This window comes from Leptopilina heterotoma, unplaced genomic scaffold (assembly GCF_015476425.1).
Source record: "Leptopilina heterotoma isolate Lh14 unplaced genomic scaffold, ASM1547642v1 Lhet_571, whole genome shotgun sequence".
Taxonomy (NCBI): domain Eukaryota; kingdom Metazoa; phylum Arthropoda; class Insecta; order Hymenoptera; family Figitidae; genus Leptopilina; species Leptopilina heterotoma.
In genome coordinates, this window is record NW_025111129.1 from 179,832 (window position 1) to 200,108 (window position 20,277).

Consider the following 20,277-nt stretch of genomic DNA (forward strand, 5'->3'; position numbering starts at 1 on the left):
ATATATATTGTCCAATGTATAAAATTTACAGTGAAATTTACGTGTGTGACGTGACGTAGGGGGGAGGGGGGGTTCAAGATTTGTGACGAAGTGTGACATAGGGGGAGGGAGGGGTCAAAAATGGTCCAAAATCGCGTGACGTATTATGTGTACGGCCCCTTATCAACTTATTAAGTTAATCACAATGTCCAGAAAAGATTTAATTAAAGTACTGCTTGAACAAGAAACTATTATACATTCTATTATTAATCTTGTTCCACACTTGAAAAATAGAACAAATTTTCTACTGCTTATATTCGTGAATGATTACACATATTAAATTCAAATTGGGACAAATGCCATTAATTACACGTCATTCTTGAGAGCATGTACACTGACGACGATGCCGATACTCCCTACTTTGCTGATAAACAATTCTACGCCACGGAAGAGAGTTATGAAAATGCCTTTGACTTTCTGCTCGACAAGTTACCACAAGATGATCCTTCTATTCCTGCTCTTGCCGCTAAACATTCTACCCAATTTTCAAAATTAAAGAAGCCTCAACTATCATTGCCTACATTTTCTGGTAACTATACTGATTGCTTATTTTTTCGTGAATTATTCCAATCTCTTGTCGTCGATGATCATTCGCTTAACGATATTAAACGCCTTCAGTATCTAATGACAAGTTTGACTGGCGAAGCTCAATTAATTGTTAAAGATTTACCACTTTCTAATGAAGCATTTAATTTAGCTTGGACTAAACTTAAGAGTCGGTATAATAATAGCCGCGCGCTTATTGAAGATTGTATGCGAAAATTGCACGATCTGCCAGAAATAACTTCGGATTTTTTAACCGCATTAAAATTTATGCGCGACACTGCATTGTCCGTTCTTACCTCAATGACTACGCTTGGTCGTCCGGTTAGTCAGTGGGATGATTGGCTCGTGTCATTGCTCGCATCAAAACTTGATAAACAATCTCGGCGTGACTGGGAGTTACATGTTAGCGATTCGTCTGATATGCCAACGTATGAACAATTCGAAACATTTTTACAATTTCGTATCCGCGCTCTCGAATCAATACCTCTTAATTCTAAAGTCGTCGAGTCAAAGTCAAACAAAACACAGAATAAACAGTCAAAAACATCAACCGTTCACGCTTATCAAACGAACAAAAAACCAATGTGTCCTGTTTGTAAAAATGATCACAAAATCTACGTATGTAAGTCGTTTCAAGAAATGTCGGTAGTCGAGAGAGAATCGTTTATTACTAAAAATTCTCGCTGCTAAAATTGTTTAGCTAAAAATCACTCGTCTTCAAACTGTCCGAGCAAAGGTGTGTGCAAGTTCTGTGGAAAAAAGCATCATTATTTGCTACACCGTGAAAATAAAAATAACGCAAATGAATCAAACAATTTAAATTACTCATCAACTTCTGGTGTTGGTACCTCGGAACTTTCATCACCTTCGCCATCAAATGTCACAAATCATTTAAATGCTTCGGATTATTGTCAGTCTTCGTCTATTTTACTTGCTACCGCTCGAGTTACGATACAAGCCGAAAATGGCCGACAAATTCGTGTACGAGCACTTCTTGATCAAGGCCCTGAAGCCTCATTTATAACCGAGTCTATTGTACAATTTCTGCGAATTCCTCGCTCGCGTGTGTCTACTACCATTTCCGGTATCGGTGGCGCGAGTATCGGAAGCATTTCACATTTGGTTAATTTCGTCCTAAAATTAAATGATTCTGAAGAGTCTGAACACAACGCCAGAGCTTTATTTGTATTAAAGATTTCTGATTACGTAGCGAAGAGATTTGCAATAAATTACAATCTTAATCACATCCAAAATCTTTCTCTAGCAGACCCGTACCCTGACTCGGCTGATCGCATTGAACTCTTGATTGGTGCCGACCTCTACGGATTTCGCTACCCAAGTGGTAAATACTCTGTCCGCTATCCGTTTCGTGAACCTGTAGAAACATTAGGAGAATCTCGATCCCCCTCACTTGCATCATTTTTTCGATTAGAGAAAAAATTGGATCGAGATCAAGAACAAAATAAAAACCTACGATAAATTTCTTAAAGACTATGAAGCTCTTGGTCATATGACCAAACTTACCTTGGAGGAAGCATCGAAACCTACTCGAGTTTTTGTTCCTTAATCGATTTATTGATTAGTTTGTTGATCGATTTATTAATATATGGATTTATTAATATATTTATTAATATATGGATATATGTTCATGTGTATTTTATATATAATTTGTTTGTATGTTTATGTTCAATTACCCAGTAAAAAAAAGTATTGGAAGAGACCGAAATCGCATTGGCGGTGAGTTTCTGCCAATACGTTTTTCTCTTGAATCTTTCGATTTCACGTTTATTGACTCGATTTGGCATTTTAATCAAAAAGACTGATTGATTTAATGTGTAAAATAGCTGATAACGAACAGGAAATATAAAATTTTGTTAAAATGTAAATAAATGAAATTTGACAAACTGTTGGTCTATTACCATATGATTTAGGGTATTTTCTAGATTTTACTCTTTTACTCTTTACTATGTGTAATATTATATGCCTTAACTATAATAAATAAAGGTATTTCTTATATCTTTTTAAATTAAGAATTATACATTTTACATTGTTATTTTTAATTGTCGATTGAAATTATTTATTTATAGAATTAATCAAAATAATTATTATTTATGAAAATTTTCAAAGTATAAAATCTATCGGGATGTAACAGTAAGTGATTGGTTTTTACCAAAAAGATAAATATAGTAGAATGTGTCCTGGAGCTGATCAAGTATACAAAAAAATGATAGGTACTATTTTTAACAAATATCAATGAATGCATTTACAATTACTTACATTATTTGTGTGATTTTTCAAAAAAATTGTAATTAAAATATGATAAATTTATCCATTTGACATGGATAAATGCATTAACAAGTTAAATGCATTATATTCCAAAAAATAATTCCCACAAAATGTGTTGTACGAATATTAAAAATCATTATAATAAATGTAAATGTTTTTTGGATTATTTAAATTTATTAGAGGAGAACGGGGCGAGGCAGCCAAGATGGCACATTTTGGTTTTCGAGGCAGTTATTTAAATAGGTTTTTTCAATTTTAATATCGCGTTAGAAAGCTTATCTTTTTGGCTAAAAAATCGCCATAAAACATTTTGACGTAGGTTGCACTTAAAAATTTTTACAACTCTTTTCCCAAAGGACCACATTTTAGCATATTTGCAAAAACGTGGGGTGAGGCGGCCAACTATTTTAATAGTTAAAAAAACATAACTTAAAGTTAAAATTATTGAAACATAACAAGGTAGTTGTACTTAACTTACTTTTATTTTGTTAGTAAACTTCAAAAATTTACATTTGAATAATATTATAATAAAAACATTAATTAAATTCAATTTAACATTTTAAGGAAATATAAATTTGTTATTCTTAAAAAATGGTTTATAAAATTCAATGTTAACTTTAAAATGTATTGGAGTAGGAAAAAAAGAGAAAACATTTAGAAGAACCAATAGAATCAACACAAAAAGACGAAAAATAGAGCGTTGGCTGCCTAACCCCACGAGTACTTTTTTAGAAAACATTTACATAACCCGTAATATTAAAAATATCGCAATTCCATTAACACCATCGTCTTCAGCACTAAATTCTGCATTGAAAATCACTATACAAAAATTTCATTCGTGTAACTCTATTAACTAAAATCACCAAAATAACTCTTAGAAAAGTTACATCCAAAAAGTCTGTTTTCATAAATGATACTGTCATTGCTAAACTACTGCAGCAATAATGCTCATCTGTTAGCAACTAAAGTAAACTACCATAAGCAGTCTACAATATCAATAGCGCACGATTTGAAAAAATTATGCGGAGATAATAAGCAATTGGCTGCCTCACCCCGTTCTCCTCTATATGATGTTTTTGTTTTAAAATATAATCCACTTCATTATTTCTCTTTTTTAAAATACATTAGCTTTCGCCCGACAACGTTGGGCCTCTTCAGATGAGAATTCTAGAGAATACATCATATAAAAAGATATAAAGAATTAATTAATTAAAAATCATTATTATAAAGTATCATAATCTTCTAAAAATAGGCAACTTAATTTTGCAAAATTTTAACGAATGTAACATTTTACAGATCTTTGGTACATAAGGCGTCTCTACATAAACGTTTATAATTTATATAACTGCTTTTCATAATGTATAATTCGTTCTTTAACTAAAAGTAGGTATCATTGTAGATGTGATAAAATCACCGATCGAAGAAGAATTTAGAAGCGAAAACTATCCTTATATTTATGATGCGGTTACCAGTTATCAATATCCAATATACCATCAAAATTTTGAACAATCAGTGGGTCCTACTTCAAAACATTTCTTAGTTGTCGGCTTTATTGGAATGTTACTTCTATTTGCTATCATTCAAAATACACTTCTTTCAGTTAAACGAAAAGAAAGTTTATTGGACGTTTCAAGACAAAAACGAGATCTTATAGAATCTAAAGGATTGATTCCAATGGTAAATATTATCTATTTAAATAAAAAGTTATGTATTTTTTCTTTTCTTTTTATTACTTATTGTTAAATTTGTTATTCTTTAGTCTCTAGAGCAAGGGGACATTCTGAACGACGACGCCAAGTTGCGCTGCATCCAAAGAACTGTTTGCTCCGAAAATCGGAAGCTCTTTCAAGATTTGGGAACTACTGGCAGATTAGTTGCAAAGTATTTAATGTAAGATTCTCAAATTTTAAATTTATAGTAAGAACTATAAACTTTTAATTCATAATTATATTAACTATTCAATATCTTTTCACTTGGAAAATATAATAACTAAAAAATGTTCCTTTTTATTTTCAATAAACGTATAAAATTCTGAAAAAAATGACACTTTAACAGCAAAATTTTTATTTTTCAATAAGATAATTAAGAAAAACCCCATTTTTAGTTATTTGGATCATTTTTTTATATCTTCCGAAGAAATTAACGTTTTTCAACGTCCATAGGCTCATTTTAATTGTATTATTTGTAGAATTGAGATGTTTTACAAGATTTTAGCTACATACATTTCTTTAGAAAATGCAAGTGATGAAAGTTGAGAGAAAAAATTTAAAAAAATTTAAAGGTACTTTGCAACTAAAAATAATTTTTAAAAATCAAATATATATGTTTAATACAAAACTTTATTTAAAGTTTAAACATGTTTTGAAATAACGGATTTTACTATTTCTATTGTAGCAACTTAAGGTACTACTACACTTTAGAATTTAAAATTTTTTTTTATTGTATGTTTTAACTCTTTATGACTTTAGAAAACACCTCCTAAAGTATTCATAACCAATAATAAAAAATAAAAGTAAATTTTTCAAAAAATATTCAATTAATGTAAAAAGTCATTGACAAATTAAGTAAGTCTTTAAGGGGATTGTGGGGTCCAGCTTTTTGTTACGACCAGTAGAAACATTGGTGCTAATGTATGTAACAGTGTCTGACATAAAAAAATGGTGGGATTTAAATTTGCAAAAGAATTTTAGGTAATTTATGGATGGCCTCTAACGATACATATGTATATAAGGTTTAAACGCGTTTTTCTCAAAATAACGTTTTCTTAAATTGCGGACAGTTTATCTCTAAATCTACTAAACCGATTTTAATAAATAATAACTCGTTTTGTTTGTTAGCATGTCCTGTGTGAGAATTTACCAGAAAATGGTCAAAAAATTAAAAAAAAACATTTTTGCAGACTAGAAAAATACTGAAAAACATAGTGTATTTTGACAAAAATTATTGAAGCATCTGCTATTTTTTTATTTTAGTCCATTTTTCATTAATAGTGGTGAATTTCTATGCAAGACACCTTCCTTTTTAAAAAGCACTTTGGATTTTTTGTTTCTGATTTGTCAATCTTGAGATAAACTGTCCGCAATTGGACAACTAACTTTTTTGAGTTTCGATCTCGATGCTGTCTGCAGATTATGATATTAAATATAAATTAAAAACAAACCATTATTTTTTTTCTCAAAATATGTACTAATATAGGCAAAAAAGTTTTTTAAATATTTATAATAAAAGACCTAAAAAATTTTTTTTTTAAATTTGATCTTTTAAAAGCCTTCTAAAGTGTAGTAGTACCTTAATAGTAATTATAATTTTACAAATTTTTTGACGAAACGTTAATTTCTTCGGAAGATATAAAAAAATTAGTCAAATCACTGTAAATAAAGGTTTTTCTTACAATGAGTAACAGGTTTCGTGAGAATTCGAGAGATTTTTTAAAAACTTGCTTGTCATATTGGATCCTGCATTTTGAATTCTGATATTCTTAATTGTAATCAGGGACCTAAAAAACTCCTGAGCAACGAAAACCCCTAGATACCAAGCGAAGTGAAAATCAAAAAAAATTAAAAAATTTGTCTCCCATATTCGATTCGCTTTTTTGCATTTTTAAAATCTGACAGCAGATTCGTAATCAGCGATCTCAAAATCGCCGAGAAACAAGTTTGAAACGAATCTAATCAATTTTAGAAAAAATTTGTATGTTACTTAAATTATTAAATAGAATCTGACATGTTTTTTGGGGCTAGAAAAAATATCCTGACGTGATGGAGCAAATCCGAATTCGGATTCGTGTTCAGCGCACCAAAATACATGGGGTTATTGTACTGTGGTCTTTCACTCAAGCTACTTTTTTGTGGGGTTGTGTTATATTTTATATTATGTTATATTTACATATTATATAATTTACATGTTTACATGATTACAAATTACATAATATGTTACATAATTTTAACTGTATTGTAACATTTTCCTAGATTCAAAAATATTTTATTCCATTACTATTAAAAACTGTGCGAAAATATAATTCTTAAAACAAGTTGTTTCATTTCAACTAGTTTAAAATAAAGAAAAACTAAAAACACATGCAACAGGTTAAATTTCTTCGTCTCTGTCGTAAACTATTAATTGTATAAGAAAATGGTAGGAGAATGCTTCGAATTTTAGAGAATACAACTTTTGACAAACAATTTTGAAAAGCCTAATCTTTACAATTGTCTGTAGGAGCTCCTCTAGTTATTGTCTTAAAATAAAACGCAGTGACAGTTATGTTTCGCGTCGTGTGAATTTCATTGTACCCACATAGCACAATAGTATGAGGTAAGGTTATGTTGAATACTAATCGTAAGGCTCATAAGGTTACACGATATTGCTGTGGTAGACCTAAGGTGAACTAAAAACTTCCGCCATGGAGGTAAGGTTACTTGTTAGGGTGTGGTAAGTATATATGATAAGGCTATGCTAACCTTACACGTTAAGGTTGAGATAACCTTACACGTTAAGGTTGATGTAACCTTACACGTTAAGGTTGAGGTAACCTCACACGTTAAGGTTGAGGTAACGTTACACGTTAAGGTTGAGTTAAGTTTATATGTCAAGGTTGAGGTAAGGTAATTATTAAGTTGTAAGGTTGAGGTAAGGATAAGGTAAGGTTGTGATAAGTTTACCAGTTATGGAAAATATTGATAAAATAATTAATAATATAATAAATAAATATTAAATTAGAAAGTTAAGTTTGTTGCTCTTCTCTATTTTGGAAACCTGACATGAAGCAGAAAATTTTGAAAACAAATTTGGGGGGACTGGGATTCGAACCCGGGATCGACGCGCATAAACCAATCATTCTAACTAACTGAGCTAAGTGCAGAACTGTCAGAAGGAAAATCAATTTTGCCTTTAAGGAGTTAATCATATTCTTGCTTCACCTTAAAGGCAAAATTGATTTTCCTTCTGACAGTTCTGCACTTAGCTCAGTTAGTTAGAATGATTGGTTTATGCGCGTCGATCCCGGGTTCGAATCCCAGTCCCCCCAAATTTGTTTTCAAAATTTTCTGCTTCATGTCAGGTTTCCAAAATAGAGAAGAGCAACAAACTTAACTTTCTAATTTAATATTTATTTATTATATTATTAATTATTTTATCAATATTTTCCATAACTGGTAAACTTATCACAACCTTACCTTATCCTTACCTCAACCTTACAACTTAATAATTACCTTACCTCAACCTTGACATATAAACTTAACTCAACCTTAACGTGTAACGTTACCTCAACCTTAACGTGTAACGTTACCTCAACCTTAACGTGTAAGGTTATCTCAATCTTAACGTGTAAGGTTACCATAGCCTTATCATATATACTTACCACACCCTAACATATAACCTTACCTCCATGGCGGAAGTTTTTAGTTCACGTTAGGTCTACCACAGCAATATCGTGTAACCTTATGAGCCTTACGATTAGTACTCAACATAACCTTACCTCATACTATTGTGCTATGTGGGTAGTTTCAGTGCTAAACTATTAAAATTAAATATTAAAACTAGTGAAAATATGGTTAAAAAACGCAACGTGAAAGGAATTTTCATGTGTTCAATGTATAACGTCAAGTTTTAAAACCTAACCTCACTTTCTAGTGGAGTCTTGAGTGGTAATGAGTCAATTCAGTGGAATAGAAATTTCTACTGATTTGCTGTAGATTCTGATTCTTTTGAATGCGCGTTTCATATTTTTGTGAAGTCAATTCAGAATAATAGATTCTTTTGAAATTTTGGTGGTTCCCGTGGAATAGAGCTCCGAGGTAAATTCGCCAATTAAGAAGAATATAACTTTTGAATTCTTTTCAATTCTACGCTTCTTACCGGGAAAGGAAAAGAAAAAGGTTTGTTTCTTTGTATGTTTCTACACCTAATACGTAAGTGTTTAATGCTGTCAATTTATTTATATTAAGTAATATTTATACTTTTTTTCTATTAGAGTAAATTATGGAAAATCCCAAGAATTTTTTAGAGATATGGGGGTTAGGCGAGTATATTAAAAACTTTGAAGGTTTTATCTTTTATACTTCTTTCTATTTTTATATTTAAATTTAATTTATTTATTTTCCTTACATTATATCACATAATTTTTAAATTTTTAGTGCAAAAAATTGATTCCGAATCATTTTTTTACTTAATGAAAGCGTTTTGATTCACTTAATTCCTCCTTCAAAAAAAGAAAATATGGAGATATTGAAGAACAATCGTCGGAGTTAAATGAAGTATTTTTCGTCGAACAACCATTTACGTTCCAACAAAAACCTGAATTGGCGCAGTCAACATTGGATCAAGGATCATCATCATCAAATTCTTTTTCGTCAATAAAATCAAATTTAATTTCAAAAAGAAATATTGACCGTGTAACGTTATCTGACTGCGAAACTTTTTCAGAAGTAATGAATAATAATTTATTCTTATTTACCTTTGTTTTAAATTGAAAAAATTTAAAAGTACAATACATGTTTAATTTTTAAAAATAAATAATACAATTATTTTATTTTTAAGGGGACCGTACACCACGTTTGCGTGTTTTTTCAACATTTATTTTTTTATAGTAAAATGTATCGAAACACTGGGCTCTTTTCACACATATTGAGGATTAAGAAAAAAATATTTTTTTTATTTATTCTGCCCTTCATGGCGACAAAATGGCGGCTGAAGTGAATGTCAGGAAAAAACTGGTTGACACGATATCTCTGCTTCAAAATGTCTAAAACAAAAAATCCAAAGAATTTCTTAAAATATATGGGGCATTCCAGGCCAAATCGGAAATTATTTTGCTTTTGCATCTCAAATTTTTTTTAAACATTTTTTTTCTTTTAGTACTCTTTGAAATGAACTACCTTGATTTTTTTCAAATTTTTTCATAAAGCGGTTCAGGACATACAGATTTTTGAAAAATGACGTTTTTTACGTAAATTTTTTTTTAATGCTTATAACTCGGACAAAAATTGATCAAATTTGACGTTTTTATAATAAAAAGTTTTGTTTTCACGCTTAGTTTTTAATAAAAATATTTTTAAAAACTTTTCAAATAATTTACGATAAGATTTCAAAATTTTTAAAATAAAATTTCATTTTTAACAATGTATGTATCGATCAATTTTTTGTAAGAAACTAGCACTAAATTAAAATTTTTTAAGCCTTGTCCGATCGTGGGCAAACGATGGAATCTATTTATTTTGAAATTTTTAATTTTTATATACGCAGTGGTGGCCAAATGACTAACTTGCCATTTGACAAAATCACAAAAATTTTCACAGCAAATGTGTTTTCAGACTGAGTCTTTCCAAACTTAACCTTCTTTCTGTGTAAAATTGTGATTTGGTCAAATGACAAATTCGGCCTACCGTTTTCACTGTGTATATAAAAATTAAATTTTTTTAAATAAATAGATCCCATCGTTTGCCCACGATCGGACAAGGCTTAAAAATTGTTAATTTAGTGCTAGTTTCTTACAAAAAATTTTGAAAAAAATTGATCGATACATTGTTAAAAATAAAATTATTTAAAACATTTTTTTAAATATTTTTATTAAGAACTACGCGGGAAAACAAAACTTTTCATTATAAAAACGTCCAATTTGATCAATTTTTGACCGAGTTATAAGCATTTAAAAAAAATTTACGTAAAAAACGTCATTTTTCAAAAATCTGTAGGGTAAGTGTGGGTATTCCTGCGAGTGACACAATTATTGCGATTTTTAAAAAATTATTATTTTCATTTTGAAATACACGCCTAATTTTTTCAAAATAATTACAAGAATTATTTTGAATCTTACTTGATAGAATAGCTCATAAAAATGTACATTCCGACAATTATTTATTTATTTATTTAAATTTGAAATATATTATGACAGAATTCTGTGAAATTATCAAATATGGCAGTCATGAATACATATTAAAAACCATTGATATTTCCAATATTCACTATAGTATACACGTTTCAGTGTTACTAATCAAAGAAGTACACTTTATTATTTGAAAAATATATTAATTTACCCATATATTATTGATTTTCAATTAATAATACTTAAAACTATATTAGTAGCAGAATTTTTACTGCATGTTAGTATTATTGCGATTTTTAAATACGTTTACTGCGCAACGCATACTAAACATAACCTCTTTTTTGACAACCAGCGCGCTATGCGACACCTGATTTTCTGCAATAATGCTCGCACAATAATTGGTGTTTCCTTGATAAATGTCACACAATATTAATCGCGAGTCAACAATAATACATGTGTTGACAATTAGTTTTTAATTTACTTTTTTAAATACAAATAAGTAACGAAATTTGATTGAGTTTAATGATTTGGAAAATATAATAATTGAACTTTAATTTGTAATTGAAAAAACTGCATTTTATTTTTTCGTAAACTTAGACGAGCTTCGCAAAGTTAACCTACACTAAAAATTCGCAGAAATACCCACACTTACCCTATCTCCTGAACCGCTTTATGAAAAAATTTGAAAAAAATCAAGGTAGGGTAAATGTGGGTATTATCGAGGAATTTTGTATACGTCATACATCCAAGTGGTTTAAAAATTATAAATAAATGTATATGGCTTTGTTTTTTTAAATGAATATTTAAGCTTTCTTTTCTTTAAAAAAAAATTGCCAATGTTATAGAAAAAAATTTTAATCGGTAAATAAATGATTAAATGGAAGACTCCTTTGCTTGTAATTTCGCGGGACTTGTAATGGCTTAAGGGTATTTTCGCGTGTCAAATATCGCGGATGAGTGTATTATCGCGTGGTTATCGCGGATAATTTATTTATTGCTTTTTGGATTTTTGTAATAGTTACTTAATTAAAATGTAGTAAATTTAAAAAATTAAAAGGAATAATAATATAGTTTTTAAAAATAAAAATATAAATATCGCAAGAACTTGAAATAAAAAAAATTTTAAGCATTATTAATAAATGGACGAATTCAATAGTAAACTAGTATCACAAGAAGAAAGATACTTGGTTTTATTATAATAATTTAATTAGTCTCAGAAAATAAAATAATACTACTCTGATAAAATATTCTAAAGCAATTATTATCAAATATTTCTAACGTATAGTCAATTCTCAGTTGATACTTTTGTTCCTTTTTTAAAACTATTAAAAAATTTTGCCTTAAATATACAGATCTCACTTACTTTAATTTTTTTATCTTTTCCATTACTCTTTATTTTCTTTCTTGTATTTTGTAACTGTTATAAGATTTATTAAAATTCTGAACGTTCAAATAAACGAAATTTTTATTGTGTCTAAATGTGTTTAACAGTTACTGTGCAAAGTGGAAAAACAATGTTAATTCAACATTTATTTAGTTGAAAATTAATTTTTTTATATATATATATACAAAGTACTTTTATTAAAATATAAATTAAAACAAGCAAAAATAATATCGGCTATAATTTCAACGTTTTAAACTCTAGAAACACACTGCTAACCTTACTTTCAAGGGTTATGATAGGAGCCGTGAAAATACCCACATGTTAAAAAAAAGATGTCTCCATTATCCTGACTGTAAATATTTAATAAAAATCAATTTTTTTAACTAAATAAATTTTTTTTATGAAGAATAACAATAAATTTACCAAAATATAAAAAAAGAATCATCTCTTAGAGTTTTATAGAATATAAAAACAATAATTTTTGACACCACTGTAGAGTTGAATCTCAAACCAAGGTGAGCCATTTTGAACTTTTTTCAGACAACAAATTTTAAAACATTTTTAGTAAATTGATTAATAGAAAAATAATCAAAAATATGATGCATATTATAATGTCTTAGTTGTCAGGTTTAAGGAGTGATTTTTTAGTGTCAAAAATTTTTTATATTATTTGAAATATTCATTAAAATATAAAATACTGCGATAATACCCACACCCGCGATAATACCCACTTTTACCCTAGCTCATTTCAAAGAGTACTAAAAGAAAAAAATGTTTAAGGGGGATCCCTCATGAAAAGTGTGCAAATTATGTCAAAATTCAACATTTTTTTTCTCGCTTATTTTATTATAAAATTTAAGAAGCCTTTCTGCTTGATAAAAAGTATAATTTAAAGTATTAAAAAAAAAAACAAAAAAAAAATATTAAAAAAAAATTTTAATTCATTAATTAATTAAAAATTAATTTAAAAAAAAACTTTTTTTTAAATTAATTTTTTTTAAATTTTTTTATTTTATCGTTTTTTTCAATAAAAAGATTTTAAATTGTTACATTATGTTAGGCTGTACAGTGCGTCAAAAACGATGCTTTTATTTTGAGGCGTTCTGCGGTTGCAGGTCTAGGGCCGTCCCCTGTGGTCTAAAACAAAAAACCAAAAGAACGCTTACAGTTGAGATACTAATCTAGTGGTTATACCTAAAATTACCTTAAAAAATCAAAATTTGAAAAAATGGCACCACTTTTAACAAAAAAATTGAAATTTTTTTTGTTCCGACATTTTTTATTAAAAAAAAGTATTAAAATTTTTTTTTTTGTAATTTTTGAGGTATAACCACTAGATTAGTATCTTAACTATAAGAGTTCTTTTGGTTTTTTGTTTTAGACCACAGGGGACGGCCCTAGACCTGCAACCGCAGAACACCTCAAAATAAAAGCATCGTTTTTGACGCCCTCTACAGCCTAACATAATGTAACAATTTAAAATTTTTTAAATGTTTTTAATACTTCTAATTATACTTTTCATCAAGCAAAAAGGCTTCTTAAATTTTATAATAAAATAAGCTAAAAAACCGCCATTTTTTCGCCATGAAGGGCAGAATAAATAAAAAAATATTTTTTTCTTATTCCTCAATATGTGTGTTAATATGTGTAAAAAAATCCCAGTGTTTCGATACATTTAACTATGAAAAATAAATGTTGAAAAAACACGCAAAAGTTGTGACGGTCCCCTTAACCCTTCGAGGGACGGTGGGACGTATACGTCCCACCTTAAAAAACCTCAATATCTTTGACGGAAATTAATAAATAAATTAAATTAAATTTTTGAGCCAAATTTAGTGCGTACTCTTCAGGAAGAATAGGGCTTTAAAAATATGTAACATAGATCATGTTAAAAAAATTCCTATTGTTTAAAAAAATTCATAAATTATTGTTAAAAATCACGAATTTTTTAAACATTTTAATATCGACTAAAAATTGTTATTTGGGGGTTTTGGGGTCGCTGATTACGAATATGACATAAGTTTTTAAAAATTCAAAATGGCGGATCCAATATGGAGGACATTTTTTTTAATTAATCAGATTCGCTTGAAAATGTTTACTCTGGGGTTTTTGGGGTCGCTGATTACGAATCTGATGTTAGTTTTTAAAAATTCAAAATGGCGGATTGTCAAGAAACCTGTTACTCGAAGGTTGTTGTAGTTCCTGATTACCAATGTTTAGTTTATTTTTAAATTTAGATTGTGGGTCAATATAGCGGAGAAATTTTTAAATCAGAGACTTCGAAAATTCCCAAATAACAATTTTTTAGTAAATCCAATTAATTTAAAACAAAATTGACTGCCATGTTAGATTCGCCATTTTGAATTTTTAAAAACTAACATCAGATTCGTAATCAGCGACCCCAAAAACCCCCGAGTAAACATTTTCTAATGAATCCGATTAATTAAAAAAAATTGTCCGCCAGATTGGATCCGACATTTTTAATTTTTAAAAAATAACATCAGATTCGTAATCAGCGATCCCAAAAACCCCCAAGTAAACATTTTCAAGTGAATACGATTAATTAAAAAAAATGTTCGCCATATTGGATCCGCCATTTTGAATTTTTAAAAACTAACTTCAAGTTCGTAATCAGCGACCCCAAAAATATTAAGACATGAGTTGTAAAGAAAATCCGTCCATATGAATAATGTGCCCCTCAAAGGGTTATATAAAGGGCTTAATAACTTATCTGAAGTTGAATCGAGATGGGAAAATATCTTAAAGAACAGCGATTCTTTAAATGAGAAGTCACGTTCACTACTTACTCGAATTGTTGTAGATTATCTTCTTCAAAATTATTCCACCCAATATTGGTATGAGATTTCTTTAAAACTTAAATATAAGGAAACGGAAGTCTCACATTATTAAATAATATAAAATATTTCAGTATAAAAAGAGAAGTTTTTGTAAAAGCTGCTGAAGAAATTGTCAAAGCTTTTCCAAATGAAAGATCAGATGTTTATTTCATACCAGGAAAACCTAAAACTAAAATTACTGCAAAAACTCTGAGTAAAGAAAAATTGTGAAATCGCTATGTAAATAGGAGACAAGGTTTAGGTCCTTATGAAGAAATTGTAAATTGTGGTAGCGTAAATGAAGAACGAGGTTATAAAATAAATTTTACAATTTTTAAAACTGCTAAATGTATTAGAAAATTCAAATAGTTCATTGATGTAATTAAAATTTAATTTCTCTATTATAATTTTGCTTAAAATTATATTTTAGAATTAGAAGAAATAGAAGAATTGTCCGAAAGCCAAAAAGTGGAAACGGAAGCAGCTTTATAGTTTGTCAAGAACAACCTTGATCCTTTGGATGAATTAAAGTATTATTGGTATCGTTGTTATAAAGGACGCGAAGAATTTTTGAACTCGCATAATATTTTTGATTACTTTAAGGACTTTCCTGTTTTACGAACTCAAATCGGGTATCACTTACTTATACAAGATTACTATCGAATTTATCCGAATCAAAAACAATCCCTCTATAAAATTTGGAATCATTTATCGAGAGCTTTTATTAAAATAGGCATCAAGAGAAACGAACTTTCACAAGATTTACTGCTGCATCTTAACGGTAATTGTGATAATTTAGTTTTTTTATTTTAATTTTATATTGTAATAGCAGATTATTTTGATTCTTCACTATACAATCACAAATTTTAATTTTAGATGCTGTTGTTCTTCACTTTTTTCCAAAAATTTTTCCATTGACTACTGTCTTCCGTAAAAAGGAAAAAAAAGCTTCGTCGACCTTCAGTAGCCGAAGTAACAGATAGTTTTCTCGTTATCGTGGATATAGGTTATATATTTTTAATTATGAAAAATATAAAATTGAAAAGATAGTTAAAAACTTAGATAAAAACATTCTTCTTTGTGTAAGTAATAGAATATATTTGTACATAGGATGCAACTCAAGTTCAACAAGAAATTCATTTGAAGAAAAATAAGCTGCTCAAAAATGGAGAAACAATGCAACCATTTATTTTAGGAGTCGGAGAGATAAATAATCTTACAAACATTTACGTTTGCGTCGATGACACAAGATTTTCTATCGAAAGTCCCCTAAAAGCTGTTGATATCTGCTCAAAAATTTTCCATGCCTTACATGCGCACTATCCCCCCGATTGCACAAATATCTGGAACTTTTTGCAGCGCTATGTGTAGGGGAGACTGGGGTAAACCCGCTCACTAGCGATTTGACGCTACACAGAAAAAACTTGGACTCATTTTTGTTGCAACTCAAAATGAGTCCATGTTAAATGCCATAGAACGTGGCGCCATCTGCCCTACTCATTTTTGTTACAGCTCATAATGAGTCACTTTTCCGACTCATTTTGAGTTCAGTTTTTTTCTGTGTATGAACTCAACTTAAGATGGAGATATTGGTACTGTGAATAGTACTTAACACTCAACTTATATTAACAAACTTTCGTTTAGTTTCATGAATTCAACATAGAATCAGAGGCAATCAAATGTTTTTAGAGGTGTCAGAAAAAAACGTTTTTTGGATTTTTAAGTTTTTCGATCATTATTTTTGAGTCTTAATTTATTTCGCAAATTTTTTTTGTTGCTATTGGATGTCCTTCTTCGAAGTACATATATAGTTTTGTCTTATTTCAAAAAGATTTAATTAAATTTATTCTGAAATGTGAGGAATACACTCGAGGTAAAGTCGCGCACGTGAAGTCGGGGTAAAGCTGCTCACTTAGTTTTAAACTTAAAATTGAGAATAAAATAATTTCACGTATTATATTTTAACAATAACAAAATTTATGACTTGTTAAAACCAAAATTGTAACTACATTTCATTTTCTCTTAATAAAATATAACATTATTTAAATCCATAGTTGTAATTCATGAAAACTATATTTATTATTTATTAAACCAATTTGTTGTTTATAGAATTTTTTATAGAACTCATATTTTATCTTCGAGTGAAATTGTTTGAAACTTCGTGGGAATGAAGTTTTAAGAATGCTAAACAAAATACTGAAGTCTAAAGTGCCCCACTTAAGGTCAGAAATAGTACTAGGAGAGGTTAAAATCAATTTGTAAATTGTCATAAATTTAATAAATAAACAAAATCTGTTGGGAAATTCATTGTGACTATTATTTTACTATTGTGTATGATTAAAGAAATGTTTTAATTAATTAACTAATTAATTATAACATAAAATTAAATAATTTTTTGAGAAAGTTCTCTGACAATTAAATTTATTATTCAAAAAAAAATCCAACCTAAAATAATACTGAAGTCCTCTTTTTTACAATTCAATTTTACGTAATTAAAATAATTTAAATTTAATTTATTATGTTCAGAAACATTAAATGTAAGTAAAATTTAATAAATTTATTGGAGTTGTTCCATATTATCTATTGTTCATGGTTGGTCAACCTGCAAAACTAAATTTCGAAACGTTGATATTACATCATTTTTAAAATTGTATGTAAAAATCTAATTTTTTGTTAATTTAAATTATCTATTGGGTCAAATTCGTACCTTTTTAGGTCCTCTTTTTAATGGTTTGTTCATATAAATTATTCTTTTTTTAGTTATGAGCAAAAAATCTTAGATGTGTAAAACTGCAAACCTTTCCCCTAAATAATGTTTACTATAAAATTTTTTTTATTATTTATCTTTTATTTTATTTAGATAGCCCATTGAATTTCAAACATATCAAATTATTATCAAAGTGTACAAACTATAAAAACCCGTGTAGAAATCACCATGCTATGCCTAAAATGATTATTGGCCCTAGCTTGGACCTAACTTGGCAACCCCTTTTTATATATCCTGGGCTGGTCCTAACTTGGTACTAGCTAGGAGATCCAGTTATGACTTAGAAAAATTTTTAGGAAAATAAAGTGTCAAAATTGATACATGAAAAACATGTAAAAATTGATAAATATTCTCAATTAATATTTATAAAATTAATTGATAATCATATTTGTTTAAACAACTTATTGATTGGCATAAATCAGAAAATTATACAAATACTATAAAATAAAGTTAATTTATTAATTTATTAATTCAGCAATTGTTTAAACAAATAATTGTTATTTACTAACTTTTTACACAATCAACCTAGAAACTAGCAGTTTTTTCTAATTTTGCAATAAGTAAATACTCAGATTAGTTAGTTGCAAAATTTTAAAAGACTACAAGTGTCTAGACGCTTTATTGTCTTAAGAGTTAATAAATAACAACAATGTTTTGTTTAAACAAATGCTGAATTGTTAAAATTACAAATTATCTTCATATTTCACTACTCAAGTGTAATAATCGCAAAGTTAGATAAAAAACTGCAAATTTTTAAGTAATTTGTTACAAAAGTTAATAAAACAGCAAAATTTATTTATTTATATAAACAGATACAGACTGCAATATAATTATCATTAGTAAAATATATTTCTAATTTCGTTCGCTGATTTTAAGTTTCGTTTAAGTTGGTGCTAAACACTAAGAGATATTGCAATTTGAATGTGGGCTGACCCACCCAGGTCCAACCCAGGACCTACCTGGGCTTCCTAGTTTCATTAGCAAAAATTTCTAAGTCCAAGTCTAAAAAATTTTTTGCAACAAAAAATTAATGCTTAAAATGATTTAGAATAATGAAAAATGTGTTTTTAAGGGGACTTTCTGGTTTAGAATTTCAAAAAAATCGATTTTTTTTTTTGCTTAAAAATGTTCCTTAGTATCATAGAATTACTGTATCAAAACGATTTTTAAAAAATATGTTCAAAAACAAAAGTTATAACAATATTTATGACGGTATGTATTTCAACAACAATCTACAGTTATCTTATTTACATATTTGGTGTTCCTCTTTTATTGATATTAGCTTGAAACATGTTACTCGAGGGTTTTTGGGGTCGCTGATTACGAATTTAATGTCAGTTTTTGAAAATACAAAATGGCGGATCCAATATGGCGGACGAAAAAATAAAAATTCAACCGGATTTGCTTAAAACTTGTTACTCGGGGGTTTTTGGGGTCGCTGATTACGAATTTGATGTCAGTTTTTGAAAATACAAAATGGCGGATCCAATATGGCGGACGAAAAAAATAAAAATTCAACCGGATTTGCTTAAAACTTGTTACTCGGGGGTTTTTGGGGTCGCTGATTACGAATTTGATGTCAGTTTTTGAAAATACAAAATGGCGGATCTAATATGGCGGACAAAGATTAAGAAATTAATTAAATTTAGTTGAAAATGATTACTTGTGGCCTTTTAAGATTGCTAGTTATGAATATAGGCACAAAACATTAACGTTCTAGGAACGTTTTAAATACATATACACAAAATTTAAGATTAAATTCGTAATTATCGACCTCAAAAACCTCTGAGAAACAAGTTTTAAGCAAATCCGGTTAATTTTTTATTTTTTAGTCCGCCATATTGGATCCGCCATTTTGAATTTCCAAAAACTGACATCAAATTCATAATCAGCGACCCCAAAAACCCCCGAGTAGCAAGTTTTAAGCAAATCTGGTTGAATTTTTATTTTTTCGTCCGCCATATTAGATCCGCCATTTTGTATTTTCAAAAACTGACATCAAATTCGTAATCAGCGACCCCAAAAACCCCCGAGTAACAAGTTTTAAGCAAATCCGGTTGAATTTTTATTTTTTCGTCCGCCATATTGGATCCGCCATTTTGTATTTTCAAAAACTAACATCAAATTCGTAATCAGCGACCCCAAAAACCCCCGAGTAGCAAGTTTTAAGCAAATCCGGTTGAATTTTTATTTTTTCGTCCGCCATATTGGATCCGCCATTTTTGATTTTCCAAAACGGACATCAAATTCATAATCAGCGACCCCAAAAACCCCCGAGTAGCAAGTTTTAAGCAAATCTGGTTGAATTTTTATTTTTTCGTCCGCCATATTAGATCCGCCATTTTGTATTTTCAAAAACTGACATCAAATTCGTAATCAGCGACCCCAAAAACCCCCGAGTAACAAGTTTTAAGCAAATCCGGTTGAATTTTTATTTTTTCGTCCGCCATATTGGATCCGCCATTTTGTATTTTCAAAAACTAACATCAAATTCGTAATCAGCGACCCCAAAAACCCCCGAGTAGCAAGTTTTAAGCAAATCCGGTTGAATTTTTATTTTTTCGTCCGCCATATTGGATCCGCCATTTTTGATTTTCCA

At 29.0% G+C, this 20,277-nt stretch overlaps 1 protein-coding gene across 1 annotated transcript in view; it reads left to right on the forward strand.

Moving 5' to 3' along the window:
• LOC122508810 overlaps window positions 1–20,277 on the forward strand; it is a 170,525-nt gene that overhangs the window by 116,952 nt on the left and 33,296 nt on the right. Inside the window, exons 2-3 of the mRNA XM_043622369.1 lie at window positions 4,271–4,548; window positions 4,631–4,761. Coding sequence (XP_043478304.1) covers window positions 4,271–4,548; window positions 4,631–4,761 — 409 coding nt within the window. The remainder of the gene's footprint in view (window positions 1–4,270; window positions 4,549–4,630; window positions 4,762–20,277) is intronic.